At 39.5% G+C, this 16,432-nt stretch overlaps 2 protein-coding genes across 2 annotated transcripts; one reads left to right on the top strand and one right to left on the bottom strand.

Annotated features, from left to right (window-relative positions):
- Positions 1 to 1,090: 1,090 nt before the first annotated feature.
- On the top strand, positions 1,091 to 2,123 carry ASCRUDRAFT_7975 (uncharacterized protein; the record flags this gene model as incomplete). The annotated part of the gene is made up of 2 exons (XM_020194415.1): positions 1,091 to 1,675; positions 2,061 to 2,123. 2 exons carry the CDS (start codon positions 1,091 to 1,093, stop codon positions 2,121 to 2,123), a joined length of 648 nt encoding a protein of 215 aa, XP_020047309.1.
- A 13,011-nt stretch (positions 2,124 to 15,134) lies between these two features.
- Positions 15,135 to 15,797, bottom strand: ASCRUDRAFT_70240 (uncharacterized protein; the record flags this gene model as incomplete). The annotated part of the gene is made up of 3 exons (XM_020191762.1): positions 15,135 to 15,293; positions 15,325 to 15,581; positions 15,632 to 15,797. 3 exons carry the CDS (start codon positions 15,795 to 15,797, stop codon positions 15,135 to 15,137), a joined length of 582 nt encoding a protein of 193 aa, XP_020047308.1.
- Positions 15,798 to 16,432: the final 635 nt, after the last annotated feature.

The raw sequence follows: 16,432 nt of genomic DNA, 5'->3' as shown, positions 1-16,432 counted from the left end.
CAACACAAAGTTAGCGGAGTACAAAATTCCTCATCACTGTTGAATAAAGCTGTGATATGTGCGGTGTCTATATAGAATTCAACTTCGACCGAGATCGGTGCTTCTATGACGATACCAATTGACCTATTCGGTAGAAGAAGATCAGCTGCTGCTAATGAGATGGGGAGTGGAAGTGCGACAAAAGCCATGGGTCTCAAATGTATCACCAAACCAAAGCAAAGTGATACAAGTGTGTTCTGTGTTTTTGTTGGCTGAAACATGAGCATAAAAGCTTACACAGTGCAAAAGCCTCAAACGAACTATTCTGTTGTCATTTCCTCCTTTCCGACTGATTGAACTAATTAGTCTTTAATGATATATTATTTGCCGCAAATAAACGAAAAGTTTCCTCAACTGATATAGTTAATTTTATTGCCGCAAGTGATATGAAAGAAATGGTCCTCCCCGCCATTCATGACGACACTATCAAAGGGGCAACCGCGCCAGACAACTGCTCTAAAGGTCACTACAATCCCGATAAAGGATAATTTGAATTCTGCCAAAATGATTGAAGAAAGGAAACTGTCAATGACACTGAATTGAAGTGAAGAGGATGTTTCGCATTCACAGACGGTAGTGGTGAAGTTAGTTACCCAAACACCGCTGCTTTTTGTCACATGGAACAACATGAAAAACGACAAAAGGTGCTTCAAATGATCTTGATGGCGCAGGAAATCACTTAAATGATCAAAGTAAGTCAGATCGTATCTTTTTCAACAGGAATCTTCTGGGATAATTTGCTGCGGCCCCCAAAGCTGCGATTACAATCAATCCAAACGATGCGGACCTATCTCAAACGATGCTGGTCAACCAGAGTTTCAGGCAATGCGTGAAAACGCAACCCACTTTTTTGTTCTTCTTCCATTGGGAAAAAGTTCTATTGGCTGTTGTTGTGAGTGTGGAAAACTAGTGAGCGGCAAGTGATAATTTTGCAAAACCCTGCTTCGTTGGTGAAAACGTTTCACAGCGTGAAGGAATTAATGTTATGAGAGGACTATGTCTAGAAATTTGTGATAAAACTGGTTAAGTTCCTTTTGCGGCTGATACATCAATGACATCTAATGTTCATGAATTCGTTGCAAGAACCGCCATATCTCATCTTGATTTCCGCACTCGAATTTGCAATGAACAACCTCCTGCAATTGTTAATGATGTATATGGGGTGAAAGAGAGAATGGTACAATTGCAATTTTTCTACTCAAAAAGTTCCCTGTTTGTTGGAAAAATGCAATTCATAGTTACACCAATCAATTCTCGTAAGAGCAATTCCGATGTCTATGGACTGATTTGTTTCTCAATGAACAAACGGCACTCTACGCTAAAATTATCTCCGCTTTATGTTACTACTACCGGATCATCTGATTCGAACGGCAACCAGGTCAAATCACATTTCACTTTACTGTTTAATATCAACGATCTTGATGACCATTTGAGTCATCATATTTCATTTGATGTAGCACAAAGAAATGAGGCAAATCCACTATCAAAAACGATATACGTGAGGCTGAATAATGAACTGCTCAAATCCGATGAGACTCATTTCAAGGCTACACCACTGATGATTAACCTAGACAAAGTGGAACTCAAAGCAAATGATTATGAGTTGGATGATGACAGGTCCTCAGTTCACACTTCAGTTGCTCATTTGTGCCTTCTCCTGCGAATGGATTGCCGTATTATATTGCTTTTGCTGCTGGGAGACTCAGTCGATATCTTAGTGCAACATCCTGGTCTAGCTAAGTTGTGTGCTACAGGTCTGAAGAGAATGAAAAATAAAGCAATTAGCTGTTTTTTCGTAAGCTGGTTCATGAGGTCAAGATGTGGCAAACTCGGGCAGTCATTCGATTGGATCCATTTAGATTCAACAATAATTTGGTGGATATATGCCTCTGTTTAACCGAATCTCAGTGCTTGGGATTGAAAAAGAGGCGTTTTCAGAGGCTTTCCTGACTTGTGACGAAAAGTGCATTTGACTCTCGGAATCAGTTCAAGCAGTTGTGTTTCTAAATCAGCAATTGTAGTATACTGGTAGAGAGTTTTATAATGCAAATTTATATTGCGATAGCAAATCCGCTATGAACTAGGCCAACCCTCCCTCCAAACACTCAAAGCCCAAACGTATTTAATGAGGGACCGTAAATATTAAGTTGTGCATTGTTGCTTCTCTTTTGGAAATATTATAGAAGAGATGTGACGCCGCTGATATTCTGAAAGCGGTGGTTGATAGTGCGCTGTTCAAATATCTGGAAAAAATGGTTAAAAGTCTGAATTGTGCATAATTTTAGCTTTGTTCGTTACTTAGGTCTTGCTTCATCTGATCTTGCATTCTGTTTAACTTCTTGTTCATTATGATATTCTATTGTTAGGCATTTTTTTAACTGACTGAGCTGATATTGCTCCTGTAATTGTTTCCATTTTGTTCTTAAAAGAAGTTTCTTCATTTACAAAATGTTCAAGTAAGCTATATAAACAACTTGCATTTGCGTCTGATTTGTTTATTTTTTTCTGTACAAAAACATTTATTTTGGTTTTGCGCTTTATCGAATATTGGAGCGTAGGATTGTAGCGTAATCAGCGGGGAGAAAAAAGTAGTGGTCTCAAAAAATCAACAAATCAATAAAACGAAAAGGGCAAGTAACTTACCTGACGGACAACGAAAAAGCCTTCCTTCGGCTCATTGCCTGAAAAAATGGAAAAGCCTTCTTAGTGCAATGCACATAACCAAATAAGGAATCCACCAATTTTGCCAACCCAATGACGATTTGCATTTGAATCCGGTAGTTGCAAATCGAAGTAACTACGCTGCGACTCAGAGCAGATCTTTGGAGATTATCGTTTGCGCTCAGAATACGTAATCGTTCGGTCAACGCGATCAGACGTTTGGAAGTTTCCTACAATGGTCAACCAATTTGACACCATTGTCGGAGGGGCGGATACTTAGCAGGGGGTGAAGAAGGTCAGTCACCCACATGGCTTCATTAGGTCTTTTAGTTTTGGTCACCGCTCTGCTCCTCAGGTCTCTGAGACCTCACTCAGTTGGTTTGTGAGCAGGCCCATATACCATTTCCAATATAGTATATTGTCCTTTGAATGGTTATAATATGAAGACATTAAATCAGATTGGCAGCCACGAATATAGGAATTTGAGCTGGATCACGGACCATTAGGAGTGCACACTGGTCCCATGCACCAAAAGACAAACTGCGGCACCCAAGGAGATCCACCTCAGTCCCCCTTAACTCAGAGACCGGACTTCAAAATATCGGGTCAATGTAATCAAATGAGTGGGATAAACGGCATTTAATCCTTGCCGTTGACGGAACGGTATCCACGTTTGATTGCAAAACTTCGTCTCCAAAAATTCGCTCACCGGCGCAGTGCAGTGCGCTCGCATCCTATTTAGGGCAGTTCAGAAAGATTTTTCTGGGGTACAAAACAGCTCATACTAAAGTACTTGAATGTATTGCAATAGCAATGATCTTTTATCTGTTCAATCAAGGAGGCATATGCACGCTTTCTGCTTTGCGGGTCCGAAACGTTTGTCGTCTGGTGTATTAGTTTGAGTGACTGGTTGTACGCGAAAACCCAATTCACTGAAACATTCTTCGTACATCTGCCATTCAAACTTTTGTAAAATCAATCGCTGCACAAGAAACTTCCAAAACGTCAATCATTGAAGAAACCAATTACTTGAAAGTCACGTACTTTACTATAGCGACATATTCGATCTGTCAATGAAACATTGATGCAGCTGCAGAATTGTCTTGCAACCGTTATAGACCTATCATCAGTGCACCAGTCAAAAATCTCTATAACAATACGGTTGCATACTCAATAAAAAGTCAAAGACACAATGAACATCAAATAACACCAATCCAAGGAATAGAATAAAACGAAATCTAATAACAACAGAAACATTTAAGGAATTGATTAAAAGTTCTGAACACTGGAGCGCAAAACAGGTTCATCAACATTGCAGCGACGTTAGATTTGGTATCAACTTCGCAAGCAAAAAAGCAGCAAAGCAAAACAGCTTAATAAAACGGTACGTGACAGAGAGAGGCAAAGCATTTTGGTGCTCGAAAAAATTGCCAGCAAAGTTGAGAGCGGAATTCCTAGTTCAATAAGTAGCTGGTTAAAAGAAAAATATACCGTTATTTTCAGAGGCCTGCATTAGGACCAGATATATTTTGAACACTTCGCTGAGTGAAAAGCGTTGAGCTTCTGAGGGGAACAAGGTGACTGAAACCTGCTATGTTGACTTCAAAGTAAATGGCCTTCGCTAAAAGAAAAACATAAAAGCACGATGAGGTCTTCAAGTTCGATTCACTCGAGTCGAATCACTGTTGAAGTATCCAGCTAGCTCAACCGATGAAGCAGCGCCGTAATAAGCAATTAATTAGATTAAGTTCAAATATCATAACCCCCGCATAACCAAACACAGATAAATCTTCCATGATGCGCCAAAATATTGACTGACTAGTCCAACCGCAAACGCATTATCCTACTGAAATCAAATTGCAGCAAAAAGCAGTGATCTAACGGTTGTTTTATCAAGTAATCATTTTTCAGCATCTTACTGACAGTAATTTGTTGCCAGGAGCACGTTGTATAGGCTAACCATTATTGGTGTTGTTTGTGCATTTGATTCATTTATCATGATCCTCTCGGCCATCAATCTGACCTTGGTCTTCATAGATCCCGATGTTCCGTCGTAACTTTCAGCAACAAGAAGTCACAAAACACGTTTCAAAATAGCTCGAAATAATTTTATTGTGACACCGATCCGACATGCGATTTCAACAAGTTGAGCATTCTATCCGATGATGCCGCAAAAAAATCTGTATCCCCATTTTATTCAAGCGAGCCTTCGTGTTTCATCTTTGAAACGTATAACGCACGATCTGGAGCCCAAGCGCTTCGGAACACAACGCATGGAAGAGCAATAAGCATGTTCTTGTACTAAAGAGAAGAGGATTGTTTAATTTCTTAAATTGATTTGTACGACACTCAGACATTCAGTATTTATTTTTCATTAATCGATGCGGCAGGTTGGTTTTGAAATAATTCATCGTGGAGATTTCCAAGGATCAAAGCAGTAGCCACCGCCAAATAGAAAGCATTCCGTCACTTTCATCCTGCAGCAGCGAGAGGAACTATACCAAGTTACTGCACTGAAAGATTCTAATTTATATACTGCTTCAAGGTGAAAATAATCTTGAAGCGGTAGTCTGGTCTGAGCACAATCTCATGTTAGAGCTCACTTATGGTAAAGAGCCATCGAAAGCGAAAATGATGTGAGCCACACAGATGCCTACATTTGGTCCTGCTGAGTCCGTCACCGGTCTGTTTTTTATACAAGTGGCTGGCGGTGTGGTTTTGGGTGTTCTTTGATATATAGGGTTTCACAACGATATATTTGCATGTATTTGGATTAACAGGCCATAAACCTAGTTGCAAAACTTTGCTGACAAGAATCAGAAATACTTACGGACGCTGCAAATTTCTCAATTTGGAGTTAGGTGTAACTTATCTTCGTGCCCACTTTGGTCCGTTGGATCAACCGTTTATCATGAGAGTGCTCTATTTGTCACCGATAATGATTTTGCCAAAGTTATGGTTCCTTGCAATTCTATTTCCCTTAAAATGGATACTGGCGGATTAACTCCTGCTCTATTGGAGGGGGTGCGACTGAGTAAGTGGCATGAAAATAAAGAATTGGATATCTTGGTGCAACTTTATAGCACAGTTGGCCTGGAAACAGCTATCAACATATCTGGTTTGCCACTTTTGATTAGACGAAGTACATTATCCAATTAAACGGATTACACTAACTTCGTTAATGGATTCCTTTTCAATACTCTCAAGGTCAGCAACACCAATCAAGTCGCTCCGCATCTCTAATCCCTCTCTGTTGCAGACTGCACTTAGTGCGAAACGGTTGTTGTTCAAATTACTGACCGTAACCAAATTGCATTTACTGATGAATAAATTTGGGTCAAGCAGCTTGCTGATAATGCATTGGCTAGTTACACCTGTTCAACATAGAAGTTCTCCGTTGGTAGGGAGCCGTTCAAGAAGTCAAATTGAAAAAGAATGACATGGTATCGTTGACACGGAAGGGGACAGTTGGCTAGCTAGTGACTGCCACCAGGAATAGTTTGCGCTGTATCATCAAATCAGGCAGATGGATTTGCTGGTGACGTTCTTTTGGAAGACCCCACAATTGATCACTTGAAGGCTGCTTGGTCGCTAAACGTAACTATCTAGCTGGTGATGAATTACAGACAGCAAAATTTTGACTCTGGTGCTTCCAAACATAATTGTGCTATGGATGGATAGTTCGGCGAGAAATCTTTTCTTTCAGGCCTGATTGCCGGTATTGGTGACACTATCATTCAAGTAAAAGATATTGGTATTATAATGGTTTTCAATGGTGGATCAATAAGCAATTATCATTCCGTTTCTCATAAGGCGCAGTTACTTTGAATGTCAATTGCTAGAGATAAAAAATCTTCTTTTCACTTGAAGATGATTTTATTTATTTGAATGGTGCTTTTGCTGGAAAGAGAGCGGCTTCAGGTTTACATGAAGGTCTCGTTGACCCATCGGCTGTTCCGTTGATTATTACTAAACTCTTTGGCACCTCAGGTCTCCCATCATATACTGTTCCGATTGATATGGTGAAAATATACGCATTTCTGCTTCAGCTGGTTCACAGTGGTAGTCAGGTAGCAAAGGAAAAGCGACCGAGACATTGAATCAGCTGCCTGCAAGCCAGCCGACAGATGCTCCAATAAACCATATGATGATTGATTTAGGCAATTCAAAGTGATTAAATTTAAACAAAATGTTATCTATTTTTCATTTTAATATTGAATTTACTCAAGAAAGATAATATATTGCGGTTCGTACTGCGGCACGCAACAAGGAATTATCGTTGAGGCTGTCTGCAGCTTCTCGTTAATCAGAGGTAACATACAAAAAATATCCACTTATCGTAGATCTCATAATAGTCGGGTGGCTGAATGATGCCAGAAATCTGCAAGACAAATTCCAGGTAGATATTTAGAGCATCAATTGCTCCTAATTACCTTTGAGATGAAGTTGGGATGCGCCCAGTGTTTTCATTCATTGAAATTCCAACAAATGTTGGTGGATACCTGCCTACGTCTTTTGATTTACTTTATGGAACACAGCCTGGTCTGCTATGTTGTAGGAATTTTGATCAGCTGTTTCGGCGGAGAGCACGAAACAGAGACGCCAAAGCAAGTTTGGTGATATATAAGTTTTCCGACATTTTGCTTTTTGCGGCATGAATAAAGCAGCCAATTGTGAATACAATCATCAAAACAGCTCTGTCGTAGTTTGGTTTTCTAGTCCTTTTCATGGAAACAAATTGCCTTCGCATGATACATTATGAGCTGCTATTAAACCAGTAATTCCATTCGCCATTAATGAGTGAACAACTCATGCTGGAGGAATGAGGAGATCACTAGGCACCGCTACCAATGACAAAGATATGATAACTTCAATTGGTTCGTTCGAAACATTGAAAAATAGCAACAATAAAAATGATCAGTATATTGACATCAGCATCATGATGAAGTGAAAAAAGCAGTAAATGACAAAGAAGATTATTCAAATTAATCAGTTGTATCAACTACTAATTTTGATCAAGTTGCTGATGCCAGCACTAGTGCTGAATTTTTTTTGGTCCAAGTTGATGAAACCAAAAATGTTTGTCAGGAAATTCATTATGAATTTGCAAGTGCGCTTAACTCGTTTAGAGATAATTCAAAAGCTGTAATTAAAGACACAGTTCTCCTGATTAACTTGGCTGCGGCCCTAACAGCCTCTACTAATGTTATTCCCCATCAGGAAAATCCAGTAGGGTATGACACTTGTCTTTCAGAGCTTCAGGCATCGCTTCATAATAATCTCAACCTTTTGGTGCATCTCCTTTGTAGAAAATGGCCGGTTGGGTCTCATTGGGTGTTTACAAAGAATTCAGTCGCTAGTGGTGAAATTGCAAAAATCAGAGTAGTTGCGGAACGGTTTTCTTAACTTGATGCAATTCATTATTCAGAAACATACGTTCTAGGAAAAAGGAGTCAAAGTGTTATCATCTGTCTTGAAGTTGCAGCGTCAAAGTCATTCGAGGTGGGGAAAAAAAAAGAATAACGCTCTCCGGTCGTTTCTCAGACGAAGAGCTTCAGATGGACACGGAGCAATTTTTCGTTTAAAGATCTATCACCACCGGAATGTAAAAGGAAATATGGATGATATTATTACTGGCAGTTGAACAGATGCAACGGGCAGCCTAGTAAAAACATTTTTTCGTTTTTTGTTCGCAAAAAAAGGTCTGGCAGTATTTCAGGTCCGACTCCAGGACATGATAAATTATAAAGTGACGATACCTTTCAGGAAATAGGCAAACCAACGTGACAGATGGCCAACATTGTAAAATGGATGAGAGTTATTTGTAAGCCGTACCAATGAAGAGAAATACTTAGCAAGCTGATCAGGAGAAGATGGTTCACGGTAGAAGGTGAACTATCATCGAATTGCCTCTCAATGATTGAATCGTTTTCATTCCCGGCAGTCTTCTTTTGATACGTCACTCAACTTGCGAATGGTAGCTCCGTCGTTATCATGGGTCGGCATGAATGATACTCCGAAGATGCGCAAAAAAAAGATTAGCACATCTAAACTGAAGCCCATTAACTGTTCATTGCATGACTCTTCTTTCATTTGATGAACATTGAAACTCTGACAGTACTTGGGCTGCAGCCGCAGCTGATCGAAAGTCAGTTGGTGGCTGTATGTTTTTCATTAATGAAATCTCAGATACTGGACACTCGAACTAGATGAGTAGATCTGCTTCAGTGAATCGGTGAAAAAGGCTCAGTTCTCATTGCTGGTTTTCGAATATATCGTCACAGATGTTTGTAAATCAACAATATATTTGAATAACAAGTTTGGTATCATGTGGGCCACCCATCCCACCAATGATAGAATGTTCAACTTTATTTCAATCAGGTATCATTTCATAAGACCGTTCTGCATTGTTGATTGTGTTTTTGCAAGAGTTGATACTGAATGTGTTGGTTCTAATAAATTGACAAAGCCGTTCAGTTGTTCGTTGTTCACCCCGCTCTTGGAATTGGTTCAACGAGTCAATTGGTGATAGATCTTAATTTGTTGTTTATGGCTTTTGGTTTGATCCGAATTCCAATGTTGGTTTCATTCTTTGTTGGGGAATTTACAGTATTTCAATACATTTGTTTCATTGACTGAAGAAATATTACATTTTCAACTGCAACAATTAGATTATATTTGTTGGATTTCACCATTTACAAAATCTTTCATGATTGGAAGCAAAGGACTTTTGTTTAGGCTTGATGCGATTATTTTTGGTTGATGCTACTGAATTATTTTTTTACATGGTTACATTTTATATACAATTTCAGCAATGTAGCCAAATCGCTTGTTCATAGAAATGGGCCCTTGCAATGAAGCAAACCGCCGAGCGAGCCGCTAAACCGACTAACGGTTTTGACGCACAAAGCAAAAGTACTTCCCATGAATCAACATTTGAAGAGTTAATTGATCCTTTCCAGTAGAATGGAAATGTTGCATTCCCAAGTCCTCCATCTGTCTCACACCAAGTTGGTTTCTTTTGAAACGCTTTAGTTGTGATTGGAGGGATCTGAACCCCGCTCTTTATGCGATTGCAGGGGACATTTTCTGGCCCTCTCAAGTAGTCACCAGTCGGCCAAAGCGAAAATTGCTTTGCGGGATATGTAAAATATTTTACTACATTGAGGGAATCGTCTCCGCTCTGGACACTGAGTTACGAGAAGCACAAATTAATTACCCAGGTTTTTACCTTCCGTTTCTCGGTGACTGTGAGCGGTTTACTCCAGTGACGTTCAGTAATCTAAACCATAATCTTAGAAAACAGGGTAGGTATCTTTTTGACGTTCGGCACTTATAAGAACTTCTTTAGCATTATGTATAAACAACGATTCGCTACAGTTAAGAAAGGATTTCTTGAAGAATTAAAATCAACTTGCGTGTTTTAGTTTTGACTCATTGTCTGAAACCCCGATTGGCAAACAACTTTGGACATTGGATATACTGAATTTGAATTGAGTGTAGTAGTGGCAATAAGGGCAGCAGCCAAATATTTCATATGGGGCTGTTGCTTATGCCATCATTTGAATCATGGGTGATCTTTTTAAGAACATTTGCAATGTCTGGAAGATTTTCTAAAACCAGTGCTTTGGTCTTAGCAAACTGCTCCTCATCAAAGTAATCAACGGTGCTCGCATCAGCAGCTTGATCGGCATCATCAGCCGACCTATCAGATTGCTTTGAATGATTTTCATTGTCATCGACAGTTTCTTTCACTTCATTTTCTAAGCCGATGTTAGTATTCCTCTCATCTTATTGGTAGCTATTTCTTAATATATTGTCTTATGCAGTAGTGGTGATATTTTTGTCATTGATAGCAGTGGAAAAATTTCCCCTCCCATCTCTAGTAGCAACAAGAATAATGTCAACAGCAGATAGTTTAGTTGGGTGGATCGCAGCAGAAATTTAATGTTGAAAAAGCAATTTGGGATTTATCAAAAGGCTTAGACGAACTGAGAAAAGAACAGCTCTTATAAAGATTGCCCACTCCGTACGCAGTTCTGCTCTTGTTTCAATCACCCAAAAACAAAGAATACTTGTATCACTTACTTTGGGCAGACTGAATAGTTTCCTAACGAAGGAATTATCACCACATCCGGCCACGTCAACACAGCTGCGCCTCATCATTTTCAACAGCATATGTTAATAAAAGTAGTCAACGCAGAACGATGTTTTGTGGAAATTAAATATTCCAAACACACCGCCCACATTACGATTTTATTTCGCAAATGATCGAACTTAAAATCAAATTGGTATTGTTCTAGCCTTCGCCTTGATTGTCTTTGCCAACGTTCAACTACCCCATTTTGAAATGACTTATACCGAACTGCCATTTAAATATTGATTCTTCCAGCTTGATAAAGGGCTCAAAACTGTTTGGATGGAATTTTAATGTCTTTTTTCGCACTATAAACCGTTTTACTCAATAATCGTTAGGTAGATTTAGTATCGTAAACCATCTTTCAAACAGCAAGTGATGGTGTAGCAAATCAAGCGGCAACATCTTAACCTGTGTAATCATCAACGACGGTTCCAATATAGCGACTGTAATCAGCAGCAACAACTTTCATGGGCCCAACAATCTCATTCTGAAGTACACGAAGAGTGGCAGTGGCTTCTCTTGTCAACCACTTATTAATTGTTGCGGGTTTTTCTCGTTTGTGAAAAGACTCACTTCTTGCACACCCACCAGGCGAGACGTCATTCATTTTGTTCATATCCCCGCAAAATCTCACTGAGAAGACCAAATGCTTCGTCCCAATTCCATTTGACTAACGCAACACCAGATGGGGCTCCGAGATTTAGGTCTAGGGCTGCGGCTGCAATCATAGCAGCTAATTCACCATTCAAGTAAACACAATCACCTTTAAAAGAGAGGCAGCCTCCTTTATTTGTAGCAGCAGAACTTAAAACCAAATCCACACTATGAAGAAGATGCGGATCGTTTACTATTGAACTACTATCTGGAAGTATGACATGATGAACATGTTGGTCTTCAATGATAGTCTCACCAATACCATCAAATTGATCTCAATAATAAAGTAATTCGGTTAAAAAAAGACGGTTGGCACAAATATGTGGCGAAGCATTAAATCAAGAGCGGTCTCATCTGAAGATAACATCAGCTTGCTAGTTATTTTGACCAACTAAACCAATGGCCTGCAATGGAATATGGCGGGATGCCGAACCATTACAGCAGCAGAAGCATCGGCCGGCGTCGATGATGATGCAGGAACTGCCCTTGGAACAAAATACTCAGTAAAGAAAATTTTGTTTGTTGATATTGATTCCTTGGCATTCCATTCCGCTTGGAGTTTTGGAATAGTACACTAGCATCAGGTACTCATTCTGTTGAGCCAGGGCTACCGGCAAACGAATCATCGCCAAGATAATTAGCTAAAACATTTGCATCCAACTACTAAATTTCGGGGGGGCTTGTAAATTGAGCAACAGGTTTTCTAGGGTACGGGGTGCTCGAAGCGAAACAGCAGAGAAATAACCGCTACTTGATTATTATTGTAGACTTTCAGAGTATTCCGATGCAGTTCTTTCAATAATTAATTGCAATCTCTCCTATTGGATTTCTGCTCCGCTGCCGACCACAAATATCTGACCTGGTAATAGTAACGGCAGCTTCAACACCAGTAGTATCACAATGCCTATCGCCGTGAAGCCGTAGTCCACGGCCATTTCACCGATCGTTTTCAACTTTTCCATTTACCGCGGAAGCATTCCTCCAGTGACCAACGTATGGAAATTAAAATTTCAAGCAACCTCAACTTTGTCTGAATCACCATCAACAATAGAAGTAACATCTAAATTGATTAATCCTTGAACCATCAAACCAAGCTGACCAGCTTTATGATACCACACCCAAGCCTAAATAGTAAACCTAACAGCATCAAATAGTTTCTGCCATTCCTGCCTGCGACCAATCGCAATTTTACTCATAACTTGCTATACCGATTCTATGAAAATCTAATGATGTAAAAATCAATGCAATCATAAAGAGCGTAGAACGGATCGCCGGCTCTTCGAATAGCGAAATAGGTTAAATCTTGATGTGTCATATGGGCACACCGGTAACAGACTCTGACAGAAAGAAAGTAGAAATCCGCACGTTTCACAACAGATTCCTCTATCTTAGTAACCGGACTTCAGCCAATTGGCTCCATGAAGTCAAAGTTTTTGGAAAACCTCCAAAAGACCGATACCGATAGCCAAAGGTCACCACCTGCGAGGATGGAACATAATCTTCAAGCATCCGCTCACAAGCACAGTGAAATGAGCGTCAACAATATCACCAGGCCTGTTCGTTAAATGGTCTGATCGTTCAATTGCAAAAGCGCATTTGTCCCGACCGCTTTTCCTGCTTCAATCGTGAACTCCTATATAAAATGACTTGCCATGCAGAAATAGGCCAATGCCATAGTCAAAAAATTGAACAAGTTAAATATGAAAGGAACTACTGTATGAGTCGAACTTAATCATTTTGTATATAAGAAGGAGAATGACTTAAATAATCGCAACGCAATCTGTAAAAAAATAGTACTACTTTTCTCAGTCAAACAATTGTATACTATGCTGCTCCATGCGCCATAAGGAAGCGGACAAACAATACTTATTGGAGAAAGCAAAAACCATGGAAACAACAAACGCAATACTAACAACTATTGCATCATCCGAGCTATTGATTGAAATATGTGAACACTGAAACGCAAACAGCCTAAGTAACCAGATCAGTAACATTACTTTAGTATCATCTCCTGCCGGAGTGAAAGCAACATTGCAGAACTTTTTCAAGAACTGATTCCTGATTGAAAAACTCTTGAAGGAAATGTCAAAGGTAGGATGGAAACCAACTTGATAGCAAATTTGTCATCCAAATACATAATTGATTTATTATCATTTGCATCGATAGATTTCAAGAAGTGCAATAGGAACAGAAATTATTTCACCAATTCACTGAAGGAAATGTTTTCAGTATCAGTCGTCAGCAGGGCCACCGATGCCTGCTTTGTTCAGTTCCAAGTAACTGGCTTCTATTTGATTAGCAAAATATATCTAAAAACTGATTTTCGATTACTAACCTCCAGAGCACAATCACTGTCAGAGTATGCATCTAGCTTAGCCTAAAACCCAGCTTTGTAATGCGTAGAAAACGGGTTTGAGTTTGATTATCTCAACATTCTTTTAGCGCAACTTAGATGGATACTTTTTAGAGAACCAAGAGATCGACTGTTTAACACAGCAGCAAAATCTAAATCAAATGGTAAGCAATTTGCAGCGAAAAGAAACGATGAAAAAATTCATATTTAAAAGGTTCGCTCTTCCGCTCCTAACTCAAAGCCGTCTGCTTCAAGCAAGATAAAATATGGGCTGATCCATATTTGTGCGGCCAGTAGATGACCCTCATCCACTTTTACCACTTAGCTATTAGTCAGACGTAGCACTCCATAGATTCGCAAATAACTTCCTTACTATATCAATATCAAGTCCAAAACCCCACCACCGAAGTACTCGAAGATCTTTCACTTTGAACAACGAGGTGGGATATGATTCGACCAGTTGGACCGTTCCAACTAATGGTCCACCAGTAATAAATTCATCAAGATATAAAACTAGCAAAGAGTTCTGTTAGTTGTTTGAAAAAACCCGCACACGACGCTCAGCTAAAGACCATGAAAAACAATGAATTGGCAAGCATACACCTTCGTCTTCAACACCCATATAGGAGACTTTTTCCGTCCATAGAATTATTTTGCTAACCTCCAAATTTTCACAGAATATTCAGCATTGACATATGAAGGAGGATGTTTATTGAATTTTCAGCAACGATAACACCGTGGAACACTGTTGTTCTCACATTCATTTCAAGACCCTTAAATGACTGCGATCTTGCAACAGCAGGAATGACTGAAGCACTTTGATATCCAATTACTGGACTAATTGTCTGCAGATAATAAATATGTTCAAACAGAAAATAATCAATTGCAACTGGTCTGGCTGTTGAAATATCACCCGCTGCTGCTCACCTGCTTGGAAACACCGAAGGACCGTCGATTGAGCTGGTTCACGTAGGGAGATGGACCAAAGTGTAAGTAGCAATGCCAGGCATCGCATGAAGACATAATCAATTACCCGTCGCTACACAATAGGTCAAAAAATCAAGTTGGATCGTAGTAGCGGCAATGAGGCAGCAGCCAAATAAGTCCCAGGAGGCCCGTCTATAGTGGAAATCTCTGAATCATTTGTTAACCAAGAAATTTTTTTTTGAGCGTCATCAACATCACTTTGAGAAACTTTATTTTTTGCGGCAAGTTGGTCTATATCGGATTGACCATTAGGTTTTTAACGACAACCTCATCAGAATCTTCAGAGAAAACTGGATTAATTCAACAACCTTTTTTTTCATTGGCAACTGTTTTCACGTCATCATTTTGAACTAATGGAAAACACTTAGCATCATGATTGGAGTTCCTTTTAGAGCTATAGTCTGAAGTAGTTGCAAAAATGTAATTTTCACCATTTGTAGTAGTGGTCTTATTATCCGTCTCTCATTTGACCAGCAGCAATAGGGGTTACCCTACCGGCAGATGGAGGTGTGAGCTCCAATGCCGCTAACGATGGATCTTTAATAGAAAATTTGCTTTTATCAAAGCAAGAAGAACGTCTACCATCAACACAGCTGGTAAGATAGTCCTTTAAATGGAAGGTCTTTCTAAGCATTTCGTAGCGAGCAGAAGCCCTGAGAACACTTGTATCACCAAGCTTGGTTTGCCTGATTGGTTTGAATATCAATGCATACGCGGCGCATCCAAACCAATCCAACAACGCAGCAGCTGATCATTTTTGTACAGTAAGTGAGAAAGCGTAATCAAAAGTGTCGCACGTTTCGTGAGAATGGCATTTGGTAAAAGCACTACGAACACCACAGACTCATTGCACATCAAATCAGAAGCACTTGCTTTAACTGAGACTTCGGTGGTTTGTGTCATGATTGATTTGTGCCAACTTTTAGCGACGCCATTTTGATGAGCCTCATAAGCAACTGTCATTTTATGTTTGATTTCTTCAGAATGACAAATTCGTTTGATAATGTTGGATGCAAACCTGTTTCTGATTTGACTGATTGAACCGTTTATCCGATAATCGTTTTGAAAATTCAATATAGTATAACATTCGAGCAAAAGCTAATGATCATGTTGCATTCGTAGCAACAACATCATACTTTGATTAATCATCAGCAACTGTCTATGACTGACGAGTCTCTTCAACTCCACAGTTGGCCTGATCCCAACAATTTCAACAAAAAGAATTGCAAAGGGTGCGGTGGCCTGTCGTGCAGACGACCTATTTATAGTTTGCGTCGCATTTGGTTTGAGAGATGAGTCATACATAGAATCATCAACAGCAGAAATACAATTGATGTTAACTGAGTTTTTTGAAACAGGCCCTCCTCAATAATTTGATCCGCGAACCATTTCGTACTGATTTACTCAACAGCAGATGGTGGAACAAGACAATTATATAATCTTCAAGGTGCTAACTGAGCAGATGATGTACCTTTCAAATAATAAAAATAAAGTTTGAATCAAAGACACTGCAGCTTATCTGTGGAAGCTGTTATTAAAATTAAAAGTGGAATATTGGCAGCCCAGAAAATTTTTTATAACTATCCACAACTGACAAA

This window comes from Ascoidea rubescens (genome assembly GCF_001661345.1).
Source record: "Ascoidea rubescens DSM 1968 unplaced genomic scaffold ASCRUscaffold_6, whole genome shotgun sequence".
In the NCBI taxonomy this organism is placed as follows: domain Eukaryota; kingdom Fungi; phylum Ascomycota; class Saccharomycetes; order Ascoideales; family Ascoideaceae; genus Ascoidea; species Ascoidea rubescens.
This window is presented reverse-complemented; position numbering and strand designations above follow the sequence as displayed.